The 20,990-nt window shown below is 52.7% G+C and overlaps 7 protein-coding genes across 7 annotated transcripts; 4 read left to right on the forward strand and 3 right to left on the reverse strand.

Annotated features, from left to right (window-relative positions):
• Window positions 1–22: 22 nt before the first annotated feature.
• On the forward strand, window positions 23–650 carry CCMA1212_005143 (uncharacterized protein; the record flags this gene model as incomplete). Its single annotated transcript, XM_073702419.1, has 2 exons — window positions 23–164; window positions 226–650. The coding sequence occupies 2 exons, from the start codon at window positions 23–25 to the stop codon at window positions 648–650; spliced, it is 567 nt and encodes a 188-aa protein (XP_073558755.1).
• A 206-nt stretch (window positions 651–856) lies between these two features.
• CCMA1212_005144 (D-arabinitol 2-dehydrogenase [ribulose-forming]) lies at window positions 857–1,853 on the reverse strand (the record flags this gene model as incomplete). Its single annotated transcript, XM_073702420.1, has 3 exons — window positions 857–1,154; window positions 1,220–1,613; window positions 1,676–1,853. 3 exons carry the CDS (start codon window positions 1,851–1,853, stop codon window positions 857–859), a joined length of 870 nt encoding a protein of 289 aa, XP_073558871.1.
• A 1,961-nt stretch (window positions 1,854–3,814) lies between these two features.
• Window positions 3,815–4,712, reverse strand: CCMA1212_005145 (uncharacterized protein; the record flags this gene model as incomplete). Its single annotated transcript, XM_073702421.1, has 5 exons — window positions 3,815–4,078; window positions 4,102–4,347; window positions 4,408–4,555; window positions 4,653–4,680; window positions 4,706–4,712. 5 exons carry the CDS (start codon window positions 4,710–4,712, stop codon window positions 3,815–3,817), a joined length of 693 nt encoding a protein of 230 aa, XP_073558754.1.
• An 807-nt stretch (window positions 4,713–5,519) lies between these two features.
• On the forward strand, window positions 5,520–6,512 carry CCMA1212_005146 (uncharacterized protein; the record flags this gene model as incomplete). Its single annotated transcript, XM_073702422.1, has 1 exon — window positions 5,520–6,512. One exon carries the CDS (start codon window positions 5,520–5,522, stop codon window positions 6,510–6,512), a length of 993 nt encoding a protein of 330 aa, XP_073558869.1.
• A 692-nt stretch (window positions 6,513–7,204) lies between these two features.
• CCMA1212_005147 (Ankyrin-3) lies at window positions 7,205–11,521 on the reverse strand (the record flags this gene model as incomplete). Its single annotated transcript, XM_073702423.1, has 1 exon — window positions 7,205–11,521. The coding sequence occupies one exon, from the start codon at window positions 11,519–11,521 to the stop codon at window positions 7,205–7,207; it is 4,317 nt and encodes a 1,438-aa protein (XP_073558870.1).
• Window positions 11,522–14,500: 2,979 nt separating this feature from the next.
• CCMA1212_005148 (uncharacterized protein) lies at window positions 14,501–17,196 on the forward strand (the record flags this gene model as incomplete). The annotated part of the gene is made up of 9 exons (XM_073702424.1): window positions 14,501–14,509; window positions 14,680–14,842; window positions 14,916–15,418; window positions 15,589–15,767; window positions 16,014–16,314; window positions 16,389–16,768; window positions 16,865–16,981; window positions 17,074–17,146; window positions 17,191–17,196. 9 exons carry the CDS (start codon window positions 14,501–14,503, stop codon window positions 17,194–17,196), a joined length of 1,731 nt encoding a protein of 576 aa, XP_073558868.1.
• Window positions 17,197–17,959: 763 nt separating this feature from the next.
• CCMA1212_005149 (uncharacterized protein) lies at window positions 17,960–19,321 on the forward strand (the record flags this gene model as incomplete). Its single annotated transcript, XM_073702425.1, has 1 exon — window positions 17,960–19,321. One exon carries the CDS (start codon window positions 17,960–17,962, stop codon window positions 19,319–19,321), a length of 1,362 nt encoding a protein of 453 aa, XP_073558753.1.
• Between the last annotated feature and the right edge of the window lie 1,669 nt (window positions 19,322–20,990).

Here is a 20,990-nt window from a genome sequence, read left to right on the forward strand (position 1 = left end):
AGACGATCAATCAACAACAAAGATGGGTGCCTCTTCGTCCAAGGCGGCAGCTCGCGGAGCAGCTCGCAAATATCCCACCAGAACCCCCGGAGCTGTTCCTCAAGCTACCACGAGGGCTAGGCCTCAGCAACCCGCAGCTCGCGGCGACGGATCCAAAGATGAAGGTCAGTATTGAATGCGTCCTACAAACTGTTCAATAGCATATGTCTGACCAATTCACTGCAGCCGTCCGCGCAGATGCCATGGATCCCGACTTCACACCCGGCGACTTCTCTCGCCGCCTTCACCAGATGGGCATCGTACAGCCAAACCCCACGCTCTCACACTCCTCTACCGCGTCCCCCAATCTCTCGCCCGAGTCACTAGACGTCCCTCCAGGGCCGCTGTTTGCCCCTGCCAAGCGAAACACTACGCTTTCTGTGCTCGAAGCACGCCGCCGCCTGGAGCAAATAGCGGCGGAGGACCTCGAGAACATGGGACGAGACGGAGGGAGACGCCGCCTGGCTGATATGAGGACCATTCTTGATGCTGTCCAGCTGCTGAACAGTGGCGTTTCTGCTGCGGATGTCGAGAAGAGACTACGTCTCGCCCCTGGATTGTTGAGCAAACTTGGACCTTCTGGTGTCTTGACGCACATTCCCGCTCAATAATTGCGCGCTTCATCGACATTGCGATTGACTTTATTGAATTTTTTCTCCTATTCCTTACACCAGACAAATGAGACATAAAGACACTCGGGCTTACACACAATAACCCCCTTTCATCCCAACATGTTCACCAACCATGGCAAGACGGGCCAACCAATCTCATCTGCAACTCTGGTTCCGGCGGTGCGGTAGCGATGGGAACCGGAAAATCACCAGGCAACATGTCCGCCGTCAATGCGAAGGTCGCTACCCGTCATAAAGCTGCTGGCGTCGCTGAGGAGGAAGACTGCGGCGCCGCGATACTCCTTTGGCTCGCTGAATCGGTTAAGCATGTTCTCCTTGGGCCACTCCGCCTTTCGTTCCGGAAACTCTTCAAACAGGTTGAGGAGCATCTGGGTCAAACAGTATCCAGGCGAGAGCGTGTTGACACGAATGCCGTGCACGCCCCATTCAGCGGCCAAGCTTCGAGCCATCTGCATAACACCAGCCTTGGACGTGTTGTATAGTCTGTTTTACGAAGAGTCAGACTTTCCGAAGCACCATCGCTTGATCCATTGGGGTAGGAGACTTACGATGCAAACATGCCACGGTTGGCGATGCTGCCACTCATGCTGGCAATCAGGCAGATGCTTCCGGGCGTCCCAAACCGAACCATTATCCGAGCGGCGCCTTGGGCTGTCAGGAATGCGCCCTTGACGTTGATGCGAAGCATCCGGTCAACCTGCTCGGGGGAGTATTCGAGGGCCGGGCTCTCGTAGTTGATCCCGGCAGCGACAAGGCAGCCATCCAAGCGACCTTCCTTCTCGGCAACCTTCTCGAACACTTCCCTTACCTGCGGCTCCTCGGTGACATCCACTCTGTGATACGTCAAATTGGAGTTGAGCTCCTTCTTTGCACGTGCAGCAACGACAGCAAACTCGGACGTGGGATCCGAAGACGGATCAGGCAGTATGTCGATGCAGTGTACTGGGATGGGCATAACCTTTAGCAAAAAATCCCACGCAAACGGAGATGGCATGGCATCTTACCAACGGCGCCTGCTTCAATCAATGCTTCGGCCTGGACCAGGCCCAGTCCTCTTCCACCACCGCTGACGACCACAACTTTGTCCTTCATACTGAACTCGGGGAGCAAGTGAGCCTGGGCGGCAGGTCCCGCGGCGCCATTGGCAGGCTGCACAGGGAGAGACTGGAGAGAGGGCGCCATGGTTTGATGAGCAGCGGTATCTTAACGGGGTGCTGTTACGGTTAGAGGTTCTGATGGCGACACGGTGCTTTCTGGCAAACAGCCGAAGAGCGGGAGCGAAGCGAGACGTTACCTTATCCTTAGGAGCGACAATGATTGAGCGCGAAGCTTGAGAACTTGCGGTACGGAGCGAGGTGTGCCCAATGAATGCTGAGTAAATACTCTGATGCTTGATGAGCTATCTGAAGCAATGTGCTTGGAATGTGAATGAAAGATCAGCTACTCGAGGATGCGGATGCGACTTGGGTTATATATTCTACGACAGCCACAGCTCAACACAGCTGGAACAGCTGCGGGGAAGGCTTGGTGGCGTGAGGGTATGGAGGCACCACTACGCCAAACTCACGATACACACGAGCAGCATCGCGATGGCGGGAGCATTGAGTGTGGCAAGCCGCAGGGCATCACGAGGTCATCGAAGCAGTTGGGGACGAGCGGGGAAGGGAGTTCACGATTGGCTTGGAAGCAAGTGTGGGAGCAGGGCAGGAGAGTCGGATGAAGGATCGAACGCAAGACGACCGCCCAAACAGTCGTGCACCAGGCCAGGATACGACATAACGAAAAGGCAGAGCTTAGCTCTACAAGAGCTCGGCAACTTGGACCGGGGAGCTTCTCCGGCTCCGGAAAGGTAGTCTGTCCTGAAAGTCTCCGTCCGTTCCCAGGCTGGAACGCGAGCTGAACAGACTGCAATTCATCCGGGTACGGAGTACGAATCTATTGGTTTCTTTTTTCCGAAGCAATCGCAGTCTGTGACGGGCAGGTCGAGTTCGGGAGTGCCACGCTGAGCTTCGGATTACCAGCGACGGTTAGCCGGCTTTTGAAAGGGCCCCTGGCGTTTTGTTTCCGAAGCCATTTTGTGGAGGAGGCCAGCCACTAGCCGCCGGCAAACGCCTCCTCATGCGATCACCCCACAGAGTGATTCTGATGCCGGGGCTTTACGGAGTACTGCGCTGAACGATGTAGCGGACAGAGAAGGTTGGATAGCAATATGAGCATTGATAGGAGACGAATCTTGAGATCTCCTTGTCAAGCATTATGATGCCGTGACCTTGAAATAGGGTGGGAGCCTGGACCGTTGCGCTGTCTTTGCGGGCAACGATCGCCTAGAGATGACATGCAGACTCGGGGAATCAATCGCGACTCCGAATATCCGGGCACTCTATTGGATAGACGCCCAGTTACTCTGTGTTTATTTGGATTCCAGCAAAGGAAGTGCTCACTTGTGCCTACCCAAGGGCTCTATCAAGCTTCAATCGGGAAGCAGCTCAAGACTTCACGCTTCGTGACCGGAAGGCTTGATTCATTCTTCCATATCACGGCAGCATTGAGCAATGGGGGCATTGAGTTACCGAACTATAGCTTCAGCACCAGGTGGGATCTGGCGGCATGCAAGCATCTCATCCCATGTTCTAGAATTGCAAGGCTGTACTTTGGTAGAGAAATGGGAACCTCACCATGTCTACCTGAAGCAGCTTTGGTACGGAAAGGAATCGAAGGGAAGAAGCTAGAGGTGCGTTGTTGTGTAAGAAGCTTGAATGGTCCAATGGAGCTGACAGTGATCTGGGTTACCCAGATAGGCAATGCGGAGCTGCATTATATAGTCAAGCCTATCTCTATAATAACTGAAGCAAACCCCCGAGTGTATTACACTACAGTAGGTTGAATGACCAAGCCTCGCCGTCTGTCGTTGGCGAGATGCCAGCATCCTTCTTGTCCTCCACCCCAAAGTGCATTGTTCAGCTCTTTCCGCGGTTGAATCTCCTTGGCCACGACACTGACAAGGAATCCCAACGCAGCAAATGCAAGCCGAACAAGCCGAACCGTCCGCAAAGACCCGGACCACCTCTGCGCGGAGTGCCGGGTCTTGGATGCTGGGCAGAAAGGCACCCGCGGTATGCTGATACGCAGTGTCTCCTGACAGGCTACCAGCAATCTCCGAGTCGGTGATGGAGCTCGCAAGACGACTCGTTGAACACGGCGCTCGGGATGGTGATGCCCCAGATGCAGCCAAAGTAGCGAGCAAAGCTCCAGACGCCGGGGGCCGTGGCGACGTAGCTCTCGTTCAAGGGCGGATGGGCCGCAGGGAGGAGCACGCCGCTGAGCATGGCGTTGAGGATGCTGAACAGGCTGAGGGAGAGGGTGGTGACGGCGAAGCCGGCCAGGTGGATGGCCTTGTCGCGGCCGCACTTGGAGAGCAGGACGGCTCCACGACGGCGAAGACGAGCCCGCCGGCGACGTTGGCAGCGTGTAGATCCCGGAGCGTAGCGGCGACAGGGCCCTGACAGGCCGGGAGGTGGATGGGCAGGAAGTAGGAGACCCTGTATGCGACGATGGCGTGGATGAAGGTCAGGGCGAGGGCGGCGGCCGAGATGCGGTTCGACACGATCTGGCGCGAGAACGTCGGGCTCGGGGCAGTGGCGAGGGGTCTACTCGATGGCGAGGATGCCAACGAGGCCTAGGATGAGGGGCAACGTCGGTGTGGTAGGTGATCCAGGTGTAGATGGTGCCGTCCCACGTGAGTGCTGCTATTCAGGGCGGAGACGATGGCGGCGACCAAGATGGCGTTGTCGGAGATGTCGATGAGCTTGAGGCGGGTTGACCAGCTTAGGTCGCGGTCATACTTGACGCGGAGGAAGATGAAGAGAAGAGGATTCCGAAGGAGGCTGCAACATGATGTGATCAGTTGAGAAGAAGCGGGAGCCAGGAAATACGGAGTGGAAGTTCTTGCCAACGCCGATGGGGACGTTGATGTAGAAATACTACCGCCAAGACGCATGATTAGTGATGGCTAGGGCGGTGATGATGGCCCAGACGCGCCATGCTCCGGGGGGTTTGTTGGTTGAGGTCTGTTTATGTTGTGTAGTAAATGGTATGGGCATGGGGGATGAGTGCGGGTTCTTCGTTGGCTGACTCGTGTTGTAGAGGTATTATGGAGGCGGTCTGGGTGCTGGAGACTGCCCAGCTCGTGGATGTCGTCCATGGTGAGCTTGGATCGGGGGAAGAAGTTAGTATCCGGACTCGGAGGGGTGTCGTGCTGTCGACTGAGTGAAGAGTGAAGGCAGCTAGCTGCCTGTTGGATATATCACAGCTCAGGCACTACTATGGGCTATGCAGTGCATTCACAGCCGGAAGGACTTGTAACCCCTTCCTCAGGGCCTTTGACGAGATGGTTCAGTGTTTCGGCCATACAGTATTTTCAATCTTCTGGAGGAAATGGAACAGAAAGTGTTTGGTAATACTCCTGGAACTGCCGTGGCATCCAAGCAATGAGTGAACCCGGTGTTGGTTGTGACCCGGTTCGGTGTGTGAGTCAACCGGTGTGTAACCCAAATCCCCCGCTAAATCCCAAGGGATCAAATGCTATATGTACAATGCGAGGGTTGAGGAGTCGCTTCATATCCTTGTCCCGAGTGTATTTCAGGCTGTAGAAGTGCTGTTCTTTCCGTACACATGACTGAGAGTCTTATTGAATAGCATCATATGTATAGTCTCTGCTCTTACTCTCTCATCAACATCAACATCTGAACAAGTTATAGCAAGGGCTCGGCAGCTTGCGTACATGAATGTTTACACAATTCACGCGCCATTGTCTTCTTTTGGGTCACCCGTCTACGTTCCGTGATCAGAATGGACACATCATCACCATGGACCGTTGAACAAATCCTCGCTACTGGCATCATGGACCCAGAGTTCGAAGCCGCCTGGAAAGCCAAGGGCTCGCCCCCCGGACACATCCCCAGCGACATTCCCACGTTCCAAAGGACCGTCCAGGCAACCCTTCCCACGGCGCAGCAGATGCTGGCAGCGAGCCGGCCGCCGAGCATTGTGGAGAGAGAACACGACATTCCCGTCGACGACACGTTTTCGTCTCGCACAATCGTCTGCCAGCACGCCACGCCCAGCACCGCTCCATCTCCCGTCGTGATCCTCGTCCACGGCGGCGGGCACTGCGTTGGAAACCCGGAGATGGAGCTCACCACCGCGCGGGAACTGGTGTTGGCGCATGATGCCGTTTGCATCTTGCCGTCCTACCGTCTTGCACCGGAGTACCCTTTCCCTACCGACGTCAATGATATATTCGCAGTGGTGAAGTACATTGCTCGCAAGGCGGCTGAGAAAGATGGAGGCGGTATTCTGCCTGCCAATGCCGACCCAAAGACTGGGTTCGTCATTGGGGATGTTTCAGCCGGGGCAGCCATCAGCAATAAGGTGGCACAACTTGCTCGGGATCTGTCGTTAGAGCCTCCTCTGACTGGGCTGTTCCTGGCATGTGGGATTTCCTTTGAGCCCGGCAATGTTCCTAATCGTTACAAGGAGTTCTACCTCTCCCTGGAACAGAACAAGTCTGCTCCAATCTTCGATACGCCATCTCTCATAGAATATATGAGGGCGTACAAAGGGAATACGCCATCGCCACTCAGCAGTCCATCTTCTGTCAGCCAGCAGCCTCGCTCCGACGCTGCTGCAGCTGGACGTGGATTCCTGCCGCCTGTCTATTTCCAGGTCGCTGGGCTCGATCCTGCGCGGGACGACAATTTCATTTACGAGCGCATGTTGCGGGAAGAGTGGGGAGTGCCTACGAGGATGGATGTGCATCGCGGGCTTCCTCGTGGATTCTAGACGCAGTATTCGGAGCTTGAGGCTTCTCGGAAACGGATGCGAGATACTGCATACGCGTTAAGCCGTTGTTAGGGAACAAGTAGCTGGTCGGTCTCAACGGTGGTTGAGCTGTTCTTGGCAGATCGAATATATTGAGTGCACTCCTAACGTAGGAGACAACGAAAGAAGCTTACATGTATGACTGACTACAACTACCTACCTGGGTAGGTAATCAACAAGCTACTGCCAAGTTCAAGAAGCAGAGGCAAAATAGTACTTACTTCTATCAGACCTAGACGTCATTGAGCTCATAAACGAGCTTGACTGGTGCCCAAGTCTTTCAGCACATATAAGAATAGGTAAATTACCTTATCGATTGAAAGGACATTCCAATCAATCATCTATGCAGCCTTCAGCAGGCAGATGAGAGTCGTTTTGCAGAGGCCATGAATTTCAACTTCATACACGGATTTGATTGCATATCCAAACCCCTTGAGTTCAAACCAAACCGTACCCAAGCGCAAGCCAGCTTCATGTTTCTTTGCCGATGACTTGAATTGTGCTAATCTCTTCCTGAGGCGAACGCCCCATGTTCTCACCCTCTGGACTTGGGGTGAACCTATGGTCGGGATTATGCGTCTCCTCAACAGACCAGTAGCACTTGAAGCAGAAATCAAAATCCACGCAGTTGGCGCAATGCCACCGCACTCCAACTATGGGCTATGATACGTCAGTTTCAGCACGTTCCGGAAAAGAAGTCTGCTGGCATAATGTAAAGGTGCTGAACTTACGAGGAAACAGCCGTCGCAGGACCTTAGCGAATGCACATAGCCGACTTTCCAGCGTGTGCTAGATTTGGTCTCGCTCTTCGTATCTGAATCACCTTGATCGACCGTAGTCTCAGAACTAGAAAGTTGAAGCTTTGTCCGGATATAAGAAGCAATGTCGCCAGCGTTGTGAGTGAGGGCGATGTTCTCGGGGGTCCAGCCGTCCTTGGAAGTAAAGGCGAAATCGACCTCTGATATCATACCCATGACCTTGACGATATCCAGATTGCCACTGTGACGGCAGGCCCAGTGCAGAGGCGACCAGCCATCGTTGTCCAGCGTGGTATGTATATTGGTGTCCTTGAAGTCAATCACAAAGTAGGTGAGGAGATCGACGAAACAAGACCTCTGCCCACTCATAGCCGCATGGTGCATCAAACCGCGGCCTTGAATGTCTACAGCATAGGCGTCCGCTGTGACGGTTGTCAGCAGACACCTCATGTCCGCCCAAGATCCCATCCGAGCGGCGATGTGGAGGGCTGAGCGTCCCTGGCTGTCTCTGGCGTTAACGTCGGCCCCTGCCTCAAGAAGCGGCGTGACAAGGTCGTAGGTCTGGGAATACAGCGCCGCGCAGAGGGTATTTGCCAGGTCTCCTGCGGAGAGGTTTGGATCTGCCTTCGGTGACTCAAGGTTCAGGAGAAATGTGGCAATTTCGTGATACCCGCTGACGGCCGCAGCGGAGAGCGCGGTATTGTACCGCCCGCCTTGCTCGTTGACTCGGGCACCCCACTTGATGAGCTCCTCGACGACCTTCTTGTTGCCGTCCTGGGCTGCGTTATGCAGTGCCGTGGGATATGCGCCGCCCCCAGCGTTGACATCTGCGCGAGCGAGCAGCGCGCCAAGCATCTCCAGGCTACATGTATCATCATCTAACCTGTCCACGATTGCCAGGAGTGCTGTGAGCCCCGACGTGTCTCGATGCTCAGTATCCACGCCAAGATCCAAAAGCTTGCGGGCGATATCGTCCTGGCCCGTTTTGATCGCGGATATCAGCGCCGTCTGTCCGTCGCCGGTTTCCACCGCACACAGGTCGTCGAGGACACTGTTCCCCTCCTTGGCATAAAATTCGTCCAGTAGCATCGCCGCAAATTCCAGCTGCCGGTTGCGAATCGCACAATGAAGTGCTGAGAGGTTAGTGTTGTCTCTCGCGTGTAGCATCCCCCTGTGCTTCTCCAATAGTTGTCGTCCAACGCTCACTTCCCCCCCCCTTGCTGCAAAATGCAGCGCAGTTTGTCCATGGTCATCGGTGATGTTGACATCACAGCCACCGTCAAGTAGCACACGGACGGTCTTTTCGGCTCCTGAGGAAGCGGCAGCCATAAGTGGTGTCAGTCCGTCAAGACTTTTGACATTCTGGTTGGCTTCATGCTTTAGGAGCCACTCCACGGACTCGGGGCAGTAGAGGCCAAATCTAAGAACAGTCTCTCCCTCATCAGTTTTGGCCTCCAATGTTGTCGGAGAATGCTCCCACAACAGTTCTAGCAGCTGAATATTGCCCTCCCTAGACGCAAGGTGAATCGGAAGCCAATCGTTCATGTCACGCCCGAGAGGATCCGTCCCAGCTTCTATGAGTAGCTCGGCAATTTTGCAAGCTGATTTTCTGTTTTCTTGCGCTGCAAAGTGAAGAGCGTTGAAGCGCCACCTGCCAGTAATCTTAGGATCTACTTTGGGAAACCCAAGAAGAGCTTTCACCATCCCGAGTTTTCCCAGAGACGCAGCACGGTGAAGAGCCGTACGCCCATCATTGGCAAGCGCATTAGGGTTTATATCCGTATCTTCTAGTAAGATACTGACCACTTTGGCACTGTTGGTGGTGTCTTGGGAGTGGGTGACCACTCGATCTAGGATGGTATCGTCGTCGATTAGTCGCAGTGCGTCGGCATCATGTGCCAGGAGAAGGCTGACGATATCTGCCTCTCCAGCCTCCGCTGCAAGTGCCAAAGGGGTTGTGCCGTTGCAGTCCAATGGATCTACCGTTGCACCCCACTGAAGAAGTAGCTCGACGATTCGTGTGTGCCCTCGCTCGGCGGCATTGTGGAGGGCCGTTCTGCGGTCGCCTGTTTCATCATTGTACTCCAGCAATGAAACTCTGTCTTCTTCCGTGCTGGATTCCAAACATCGACAGACGAGCTTTTCAAACCCTAGTTTTGCCGACTCAAGGAATACATCGCGGATATCTTTGAAGTCGTGAACAGAGCTGGCACACATCAAGACCTCCATGGCCAAATCTTCATTTCCAGGGCGGAGGGCAAGATAAAGCGCAGTGTTGTCTTCATGGTCCCATAGAGTTACGTCGGCATTGGCATGGAGCAGTGTCCTTGCTATGTCTCTGAAGCCCTTGCGGCAAGAAATCATCAACGGCGACAGTCCTGTAGAACTCTGGCGATTTACAATCGGGCTGTCAGAGCCTTCAGCGTGAAGCAGATGCCGAACAATGGCTTCGTGTCCGTACTCAGCGGCCAGGTAGAGCGGAGTACGTTTGGTTCCATCCCTAGTGAGACTGGCAACGTCGGCCTTTGCGGTGAGGAGGTATTTAATGACAGGCTCATAGCCTTTCCTTGCCGCGAGGAGGATGGGCTCATCCGCCCCGGTTCCTGCTCTGCAATGAATATCTATGCCCTCACAGTGGAGAAGATACTGGACAATAGACGCATGACCGTTGCGAGAAGCATACTGCAGCGGGGTGATATCGAATTGGGAAGCATTGACATTACTGCCCAGGCCGATCCAGGAGGAGACTTGATCATCGTATCCAAGCTCTGCTGCATGGCATAGCAGTTGGTCAAGAAGAGGGGCCAAACTCTCAGGCATATTGTCTTTCGCGTACCTCACAATACGATCAGCGACGGTTTTGTGTCCGCGCGCCGAGGCATGTGCCAGAGCCTGCGAAACATCCACCAAAAGACCAGAGCGCACCTTCTCGTCAAGCAGTGCACTCACGGTTTCGATATGCCCGCCCCAGCTGGCCAGATCGACAGCAACCTTGTGACTTTCGGGCGTGAGTTTCTCATTCAGCGTTTGGATCACTCCGGTAAGCCCAAGCTGTGCAGCCAAAAGAAAAGGTTCTGCCAGACAATCATATTGAGGAGAAGTCGTTCTGTTTAGCCTGGAGTTCAGCTCCTGCCATATGGCAAGTTGATGGCTCTGGGTGAGCTCCGATAGGCCGTCACTCTTGTTGCTGGCCCGGCAATGAAAGGGCAAGAACTCGACGGCGTATGCGATCAGGTCAAACAGTCTTCCCCGGGGGGGTATGAATATCCCTTGGTCTGCTTGAAGCGCCGCTCGAACAGGAGTGGCGAACTCTTGCCAAGAGAGGTAGCTTAGGAGAATGCCCGTAATCTCAGCATCGCCTGGAATCTTGCTACTGGCTTTCTTTTCGAGAATAGGCTCAACATCTCGCTCTGCGGCGATTGATCGCACAAATTGGGCCTTCACCATCCTGTCTCTGAAGGTAACTTCTCCTCCTTCGAGCATTATCAAGGGACCAAATTGAGACTGTATATCAGTGGTCAAGTCCACGGGCAAGTCTTTTGGGTCGCAGGTGGATGAGAAAGTGGCACTCTCGTCAGTAATTGCCACTGCTATCTCAAGTTCATCCAGCGTCAAGGGTCTCTTAGAGTATGTTATCCAACCAAGTGCTTTCCTCCCCCAGTCTGAGAGATTCTGGAATGTAGACGAGATTTTATCGGATGCAGAGGGTCGATAATTGCTGATGAGAGACTCCAAAGATCTCAGTGTCCGGGGACCTGAGCTTGCGCTGCGAGTTTCCAGCGACTGAATCAGAAAGAGCATTTCCACGGTGTGGCTGCAGTTGCCCAGGGCTACAGAAAGCTGTGTTTTGAGATCGTACAGGTATGGCCTGCTGCTAATGGCCTCCTCAATCAGAGCCGTTGCCAATGGTGTGAGAGTATCTGATGTTAAAACAGGCCCCTTGATGCAATACTTGTTGCCGTGCTTCCCCAGTGCAGTCTTTATGTCGCAGCCTGCTTCCGTCTGGGAGTCGTAAAACAGAGCCACCTTGAGCTTTGTAGGGGCCTCTTCATTGTTGATTGCAGCCATCAGCATATCTATGAGCCTCGCACCCGAATCGCACTGGTCGAAGTCGTCGATGACGAGGTGTAAGGGGGCGAGTCCCTTAGAGTCCAGAACTGACCTGAACAGAACAGCTAGGCCAGCTTCCGACCAAGCATTTGAAGACTCCATAGCCGCGACTAAATCTTCGACCCTAGGGAATCTCTCTGGGTTCTGACTGAGGACTTGAAAAATCACCGATGCCAAGAAGCTTCCGAGGGAATGCCGGCTGACGTTGGTCTCGGTAAAGGTGTAGTAGGCTGTCGTGTTCGATGGCTTCTTCAATCTGCGGAATAGGGTACGCGCGCAAAGACTCTTTCCAACGTTCCAGCCTCCGCTTGTTGTGATGATACAGGAGGTGTCTGCGTTCAGCCAAGTCTCAAAGGCAGATTGCACATCGACTTTCAGCTCCGACATATACAAATCTTGCTGATTATCCGGGATTGTAAACGCAGGAGATATTTCGTGAAGCCGTGAGAGGCATATACGGTATCTTGAGCTAATCTCTGCAGGGTAGAATCATTACTATGCATGTTTCCACAACAGCACATCAGGAAGGATTGTGCGTGATTGGATATATAGCTACCTGCTTTGAGAGCGCCCAAGATGGCCGCGACAGCGGGCCCATCTTGTGAGAGCTTGAAAGCTTCTCCAGCATTCATTTCTTCTGCGAAATTGATCTCGTGTACTAGGTCTGTCGTGGCTGAGTAGCAGTTGGTGTTCTACCAGAGGAAACATAATTGTTAGCAAAACAGACACAGGCGTCTCTCGCAATTGGATAGGAGTCCTACAAGATCGGCATCTTTCGATTCTTTGGTATAGCCATAGACATTGACGATGCATCTGCGCGCTCGGAGCGAGATGAATGTCGCCGAAACTTCTTCAAAAAAGCTTGAGAGCCGGCGGAGTCGAGCGGCAACATTCCTCATTTGCAATGGCGGCAGGGGTGAGGCAAGCAGAGTATTCAGAAGCGGACCTTCCCAACTTGTGGCGTTCGGCGTTCGGTGAGGCATGTCGAAGAATATCTGCAACAGCGAACATGAGTTAAAACAACTGAATAGAAGAATAGGTAGTCGTGAGAGGAGGGCTGCAAACACTCACCAGTCTATTACTGTACTGTGATAGATTGTAGTATTCTGCATCCTTTTCTGCCATGACGAGCGCCTAGGAGTATGTCTAATATGAGCGTACTGCTCCCCCAATGGTAGGGAGCATGCAGTGATACAATCTTGTCTATAATACCTTTCTAACAATAATACCGCCCAGCCCATGCGCCAAGAAAGCTATGGGAACTACTCGGCTCTGCCATTGATATTAGCTATACAGGAGTCGACGGTCATGTCTTGGTTTGTGTTCAGAGATTTACCTTGTCTTTCTCCCTCCGTATGGACGAGACCGTTTCCAGGAGACGCCCAGCAATTTGGGTCAGGCAGTCAGGCGATAGAAAGTCAGCGCCGTATTCAATGACGGAGCGGAATTGCATGATGCGCGCGTCAATTTGCTCGTGGAGAAGCGATTCGAGAGGAGTACCATCCCCGTCATCTTGGTCCATCACGATGCTCGTCGTCCATGGCTTGGCCCCTCGCCCCGGTCCTTCGACAGCAATGATACTGTTCCGTTTCATTAGAGATCAGGAAATTAACTCAGCACATGCGGTGATATACTTACTCGATGCCAGAAGCTTCATTTTCGAAAACAACCTCCAGGCTCCCGTTACAGAGCCTGGGCTCTCTCTTGCCTGACATGCTTGCACTTGATCTTTAACAAGAGCCGATAAAAGTTATTCTATGAAAGCAATGGACCCTTGACGCCTCTTTCTGGGGATTAGAGGGAGGATCGAGTAGGTATTGAAAGATACTGTATGAGACTCGTTCCGGGTTGCGGGGTTGGGCGGGACAGGGAGAGCCTCACGTCTGGTGGGAGCAGGAGCCACATGTACACACTGGTATCCTGCATGTACCGGAATTGCGGTGATTAACAGGTGCGGCTCATCTAAGATGCAGCTGGTGCGTGTTGCATTCATATTCTCTGCAACGCTCCCACACCATCTGTTTCCTCCGGCCCCCACGGCCAAATACGGCGAGGCTGTCTTCCAGGCATATTTACACTCCTGCCCATCGGCCTTGTGGCAGGAAGCCTGGGCCTATCTCTCGCTCTTTGTCTCAGTGGAAGCTACATAAGGTACAGCATCTACGGCACGAAACACTCAACGAAAGACCCAAAGCTCTCCCAAAGGCTCAAAGATGAGTTCTGTTGCAACTACAACCAAGAGTATCCAGGACGTGCTTCAGGAGCTGGGTGCCCGGGGGCCACCACGCGAACAAGCGGTCGAGCAATCTCCTCCAACCCCCAAGGAGGCGCTAAAGGCACTTCTCAATCTCCCGGCCGATGATACACAGCGTCCATCTTTGCTCAAACTCCTTGGCAGTGGCAACCGCGGGCGCAACATGAACGATAATATCATCGTATTCAAGAGACATGAGAACTTGGTCAAGAGATATCAGAAAGACGGCAGAGCCACCGAATCGGATGAAGACGTCCTGAACGAACTTCTCGAATGTGAAAAAGAAAGCGCTTTCTTAGAACAACTGTTTTCCCATAGCCTGGAGGGCGGTACTATCTTACATGTCATACTCGAGCGCAGCACTTACGGAGAGAAAGAATTCCATTTCGACCGCGTGAAGCCCCTCATTCGCTTCTTGTTGAAGCTGCATCCTGACCTCCCTACCGTGGAGTCAACGGAAAAAAAAGGGCTTCCGATCTTCAGGGCGCTCAAATCGAAGAATCCAACGAGCACCAACAAGAAAAGCGCCAACGCGACCATGGCGGATGATGAAGGAATGAAAGTGTTTGAGCCGACCGAAAAGGGAGAAATTGTACGCTTCCTGTGTGAAGATCAAGGGAAGGGTGGGTTGAAATCCAGGGCGGCCATCAATTCTCTCGTCAAGTTGGTCGACAACGGCACAAATATGTGTCACGCGATACACAGTATGATTGAGACCTCGGATTTCAAGATATCCGACGAATTGGTGGCGGAGCTGAGCCAAATCACCACGCGAGTAAGACAGGCAAACAAAGGCGAGATACGTGTACCTTGCCTAGAGATGCGCGATGGCCAGGGTCGGACATGTCTGCACATAGCGCTCACGGCTCGCTCCTGTTATCCCCATTTCAATGAGTGCAGGATTTTTTGGGCGCGAAAGTTGGCAGAGCTCTGCCCAAACTTACTCAAAGCTACTTGCAAGATCGAAAGGCCTCTGAACCAGGAAGTACAATTAACACCACTGCAGCATTTCGCGGAGCAGAGGATCAATATGACGAGACCATCCAAAGAGGGAGATGATCAATCTATGGAGGCCGAGCTCGAAGAGCTGGAGGCAAGTCTAAAGCGTCAGTGCCTGGTAGTATTTGACCACGCCACTTGCAAACGTATCATGTATAAGAAGGGCAGCGGTGAGTTGGATGTTATAGTCCGGGGTTGCTTCAGATAACCCATACTGCCCGTTACATTCTGACTTGAGAGCAGCAAGAGAGATCTTCCTCACACTTGACGACGATATCGTCTCCTGGGAATTCCTTGAGTCTCAGAAGAGACACTACAAGCTCGACACCTCGCTCAAGAGGGTACACATATGCAATAGTGTTTCGGTGTACTGGGATGATATGAGCTTAGAGCATCGCAAGATCGCAGCGGGGTGGGGTTGTGCCGGCAACGTTGACCTGTTCATGGTTTTTCAGTGGTTAAAAACAGAGGTCAAGGTGAAGAAGATCCTTGAGGTTGTTGTTCACGACGGTGCCCGACGGGGAGTGACTGCAGATGAGGTTGCAACGAGAGAGAAGAAGCCACACAGCGACACAGCCATTGTCCACTGTCTCGAGGACTTAGGCGTTGAAACACTGGACTGGCAACGGATGGACATCCCAGCGGATGTGATCGTTGAAGGAGCAGGACAAAGCATCAGGACGCTGTATCTGTACTGCAGCGGTCTGAAGGCTGTGTTGCAAAGCTGGGCGGATAGAAGAGGACTGGTGAGACTGGAGAATGTGGGTGTTCCCCTTTCGTGCGCCATTGTGAACTGATCTACTAACTGATATCAGCTCGAAGACGTCACAGTAGAGATCGATCAGGTGAGGACCAAATGGGAAAACATGTTCTGGGCTTACGCTTGGCACTGCTGGCTCTACTGACATATTCGCAGGGGTTGGAGTCCATCGAATGCATCAGAAAATATGCCAAAGCATTCAAGGAGGACCTCCAAAGTACGTTTGATGAGCTGTATCCTGGCAAAAAAAGCCTGACTATCAAATGTACTCTTGCTCCGCCAAAGAAATCTACGGCATCCAAGGTCAAAGGCAAGAATGAACAAGGATTCGAAGAGTAAGCGGCCTGCTTGGAAGCAGACTCCGAATGCTCAAAGACGCCTACTGACTATGCTGCACAGGCAAGATTGGCTAAAATGCATGGACGAGTTCGCCGACGTAATGGAGGCAGTTGAGCAGTCCATGAATACCAAATTTGTCAGTAAAGGCCTGATTTCGGTCCCTAGTCTTGTCCGGGTTGACATCAGTTGAAGTTGGCTGACCGAGCTAATAAGGGAATCAAAACATCGACCCGTCGCATCAGGGTTGCCTTGATCGATGATGGCGTCAAGACGAGCTATGCCGGGCTAGACAACAATATCTACGCGGGCAGGTCGGGCTGGCACCATATCGACTCCAACACCCACTCGGGGTTGCAGGGGCCAGAGTACTTTCGGAATTATAACAGCTCACACACCGGCCACGGCACCGTCATGGCCTATTACATCAAGCGCGTATGTCCTAAGGTCCATCTCTATGTCGCGAAACTCGATCCCAGTCGCCATAGACTTGACTTTGGTGGCCACGGTGAAAGAATCACCTTTTCCCGCGAATCGGTTGCTGAGGTGAGCATACAACCCCGACTGGGAGACGATCTTCTCTGTGTGTACTGACTTGCGCATTCGCTTTCACTTGCCAGGCCCTTGAGTGGGCAGTAGAAGAAGAAGTCGACATTATCTCGATGAGCTGGGCCATTGACAAGGATACCACTCAAAATCCCAATTCTGTTGGCCTAGACCAGAGGCTTCGCAAGGCCATTGGCGACGCCGTGTCAAAGAATATCCTCCTATTCTGTGCCAACCCTGACAAAGGTCCGAGCTACATAAACAACGACACGTACCCAAAGGGCCTGGACACGGACCACGTCTTCTGCGTCGGTGCCGCAACCCAGAACGGTGTTCGCTGGAGCCAGATCGACAGCAATGATACTTCATGCAACTACTTCCTCCCAGGCGTTGAGCTTGGCATTCAAGTCGAGAGTACGACGAGAAAAACTCCGGACGAGCCCCCGCAAGAATGGTGAGCCGTCCATCTCCATTTGCCGCCTCAGACTACTGAAGCTACACGAACGAACATTATGTTTGTACTGATATGTATATCTCAATGGAAATATAGGCGCAAACATAGCGGTAGCTCGCTGTCGTGTGCTCTCGCGGCGGGATTGGCGGCCATGATATTGCACTGTTCGCTAGTCAGCGGAGTGGCCGAGTTTGACACTCCGAAGTGGAAGTGGTATGTATCCGGCCCTTCTCCCATGACAGGATTCAATCATATCTCCAGGTTGGAGAGGAAAACAATCTAATCAAGGTGTGTGTTCCGGACAGGTTACGATCGCACGATGGCATGCGCATGGCCTTCGAGAAGATCCAGGTCGAGAGGACCACCGGATGGCTGCCGGTGCGTAGATTTTTCGAGCCAGCAGTGAAAAAACTTGACAGCAGCAATGAAGAGAAATCCCGAGCCGTTATCAAACTGATGCGGACTATCTTCACTGCCATGCCCGCCTCTGTTGAAGAGCCTCAGCCCGAATCAGCACCTATCAAGTTGATGAGGCAGTCCACCTTGCGGCCTGAAAGTAGCTTCTTAGCATGAGGGAGTTTGGGCTACTCGAAGGAGCATTCTGTAAGATGGTTTAGGTATGCATAGGTTGAGCATTATCATATCGAGTCGTTTATTACAAGTCCATGGTCAATGTCTACGGCCCTTGTGCCGGTGTCATGTTGCTCTGCCGTCGCGTTGCTTTGACTCTGTCGTAGCCTCTTTTCTTCCTCGTTGCAATATACATGTACACGCAATGCGGGATTTACAAGAATCAGGCATCCGTCGGGCTCCCATGTTATCTCGCGCCCAATTTGTGTTACTCTTGGCAAGGCTCTGAGGCAATACCTACTCCAGATACTTCGTAGGACTTCGGTATACAAGTGGATATCTCGACGATCATTGGTGCCACGTTCCAGCTGTGCTATTAATTGCATGCAGAAAGCATTTCCCCTCTTTGACTAAAACGGAAACAATCGGTGGAAGCCCTTCTCACTTTCAGGCGGAATGAGGAGTCAAGTTCAAGTCAAGTCGCTGTATATCTGTCTCTCGGTTTTACCAGATTCACGAGATAGCGCGTCGAGAGGTCCTTCTCCGACAGAAGCCTGATCATCATCTCGACATCTTAACCCTCCTTGATAGTTCTCGCTAATGAGTCAGAATTATCTAACAATGGGAGATGAACTCGATGGAGGTTCGCTTCTTCGGTGCCCCCCTTACGAACATGACACGCGCTTCGACATCGTGTTGGTAGACGAAGATCCAAATGCGGATGAAACGGCGGCCGAGCTAAAGTCATCCTTTATTGTTCAGGGTACTAACCTGGGCGGCGGCGGACTCATCGATGAGCCAGTCGGCGACAATGCTCTCACGGTCCAGTGCGACCTGGTCCAGGTCATCCACGGCACCATGTCCGAAGGAGGATCGCCCGCAACGCTGCTCGTCTTCCAGTTCGCGTTTGTGCCGAGAGGAAATCGCCGACGCTTCAAGGAGGTCGAGATCAACATCACCTTTTCGGCAGGCGAGGTGTCCGAAATCACGCCGAAAGGGACCTGGGCGACGCTGCAATCTGAGAAGCAGCAAGAATTGACCCACAGTGTCAGTCCTGGTTTGGAAGCGGGTTTTGGGTCTGCGAAAGCGACGATGGGGTATACTTGGGAACTAAAGGAGACCCAGACAATCCAAGGTCGCTCCAGCGTGGTAGGGTCTCGCCACTCGCTCATGCAGGCTGGCAATTCAACGAGGAGGAGGATGAACAACATCTTTTGGGGACTCTACGAGAACCCTCAGACGAAAAGTGGCATCCCGAGTTTCATGCAAGCCGCTGCCTTGATGAAGGGGGAGGGGTTGATGTGGGCGTCTCAAGACCAGACGTTCAGTGCTGAGATCACAATCAGAGGGACTGTGGAAACGCACGATTGGTTCAAGGGCAAATGGGCAAGTTTCGAGAAGAAAATGTCAAGTAAGGGGAAGGAGAAAAACAAAGTCGTATTGATCCCAGAGAAGAGCACGGGATCCCTTCCTGACACGCACAACTTGATGAAGGTAAACCTGAACACCTACAAGCAGTTGGTGACGATTCGCCAATGGGAGGATGGTGATGGGAAGCCTTCAGCGTACGGATCCGCACAGGGCTTGGCGCAGCAGGAAGCCATAGGGAAGCAACATGACAAGGGCAAGCTCCTGGCGGTTGGCCCCCCTGACGAGATCTCACCAGATCTTACCCAGAATGCCACTCGACATTCCGTATCAGGTACCGACCTGGGCGGTGAATCCAATATGCCAACGTCAGAGCCAGCAGTCTACGCATCGGAAAGAGCAACAACAGCAAACTCAACCCCTCAAGATGCTCTGGGTGAGGATCTGGTTGCATCTCTCAGCGCTAAAGAGAAGCAGCAGAGGCTCAGTGACGTGGAAGAGGAGCTGTCGTTGGTCAGAAACGAGGCCAAACTGGTATCACAACTACTTGTGTTGGCAAGAGAGGAGAGGAAACTACTCCAAAAGCGGAAAAAGCTCAGAGGGTTCCATGGATAGAATTGGGTTTCCTAAGTTACCTATATCAGTACGAATATGAATACTGATAAACAGCAAGCTGCATTCATCATTCACTGCTTCGGTTAAGCTAAATAAACGTGCCATAATGCCACCGCACACTGACTGTGGTCTGTCATAAGTCAATGCAGCATAATGTGAAAAAGTTCTCCTGATAGGATGAGGGAAGGCGCTAAACTCACGAAGAGGAAACGGGACTTTCGCGAAGGCATGTAGCCTTCATTGTTTATTCTGCCCTGAGTCTATCTTCATGTACTCCCTCCTGTGGCTTTTGACAAGTATTCTGGTAGCAAATTATCATCTCCGGACCATTCTATCACTTGTTGTACTTAAACGTTGCAATGCTTTCCAGAGCTTGTCATCTAACGCTTGTTTGACCCCTCCAATCCTCCGTCCAACAACGCTCTTTGCATTCCATCACCAGTAAAGACATTCTATGACCAGTCAAGGAAGCCAACAAATGAGGAAAGCCTCAGGCGTTACCAAAAGGGAAAAGGCACAAAAGCCCATAGAGGTTGAAATTTTGCGTTGCCTAAAGTGGCTAAGAACTCGTCCACTTTGCAGTAGGAAAAAGGGGGCCGGATCTCGAAGCCCCATGACGCCAACCACCACCAAGTCCATGCATCATGGGAGAAACAGTATTTCAACGACCTCGAGACCTGAATGAAGAAGCAAAGAAGGCAAAAAAGAAAAACATACAACAGCCGGTGTTCGCCAGTGGTCATCCACCTGACTACTAATCTGCCGGTTAGTGGCTTGTCTATGGGGGAGCAGACGGGACCCGGAATTTTCCACTACCTATGGTCGTATGTGCCTGACGATGCACCACAACCGAATTATGAGCGGGGTGACAACCTCCTCCGACTTGTTGCACGCGAGACAGGAGTTAGGCTTGTGACGATGGCCGCATCATCCATCCGTTAGAGGCTAGGCGCTGCAAAACTGACTGCAGATTTGTCGCCGTTTCCTTGTCATTGTGAGGCTGCGGCGCCGTTGCAGGCATGACGGAAACATCCATCATTGCGGAAGAAGCATGCATACGCAAGAGTTGAGCGCGGCTCTCAGGAGGGCCATGCTTCTTCTTTAAGCTGGCATCATCATGGTCAAACCTCAATCAATATTACATACCTCCCCGCTCTGCAGTTGGGCGGACCAACCTCCGCCATCTATGTTCAGAAATCGTGGGGTTGGATCTCCTGGATCGGCCCGCAGCGCCAATCTCCTCTCCTTTCGGGCCGTAGTCACTCCTTCATCAGGCTTCAGTCAGCCCTAAGTCAAGGATGTAGTAGATGGCGCTAGTTAGCTAGATGCACGGATTGTACCTTGTTGATGGTCAGCAACGTTATCACAGCTGGGCCTCTGCCTTGGTTCGGATAACCACTCACTACCCGGATAACGAACGCCTCCAACGCTACGTGGCATCCTGCGATGTTGGTAGCATGTACAGTCCCCCCGAGAGCATGATAAGTGTTCATTTACAAGTTTCCCATGCAAGCTTGTTGTAGACGTCCTCTTCGTGACCTACTGCGAATCGAGAGCTCTATGCTCAGCCTCAATCACTTGAGCCTGCCTTTGGGATTTGTACAGCCAGGGAACGGCACTAGGGCGTTGGTTCGATCCGAGCGCCCGGCGGAGATGGAGTGGCCGGAGC

This window comes from Trichoderma ghanense, assembly GCF_004382785.1.
Source record: "Trichoderma ghanense strain CCMA-1212 chromosome Unknown scaffold_5, whole genome shotgun sequence".
NCBI lineage: Eukaryota > Fungi > Ascomycota > Sordariomycetes > Hypocreales > Hypocreaceae > Trichoderma > Trichoderma ghanense.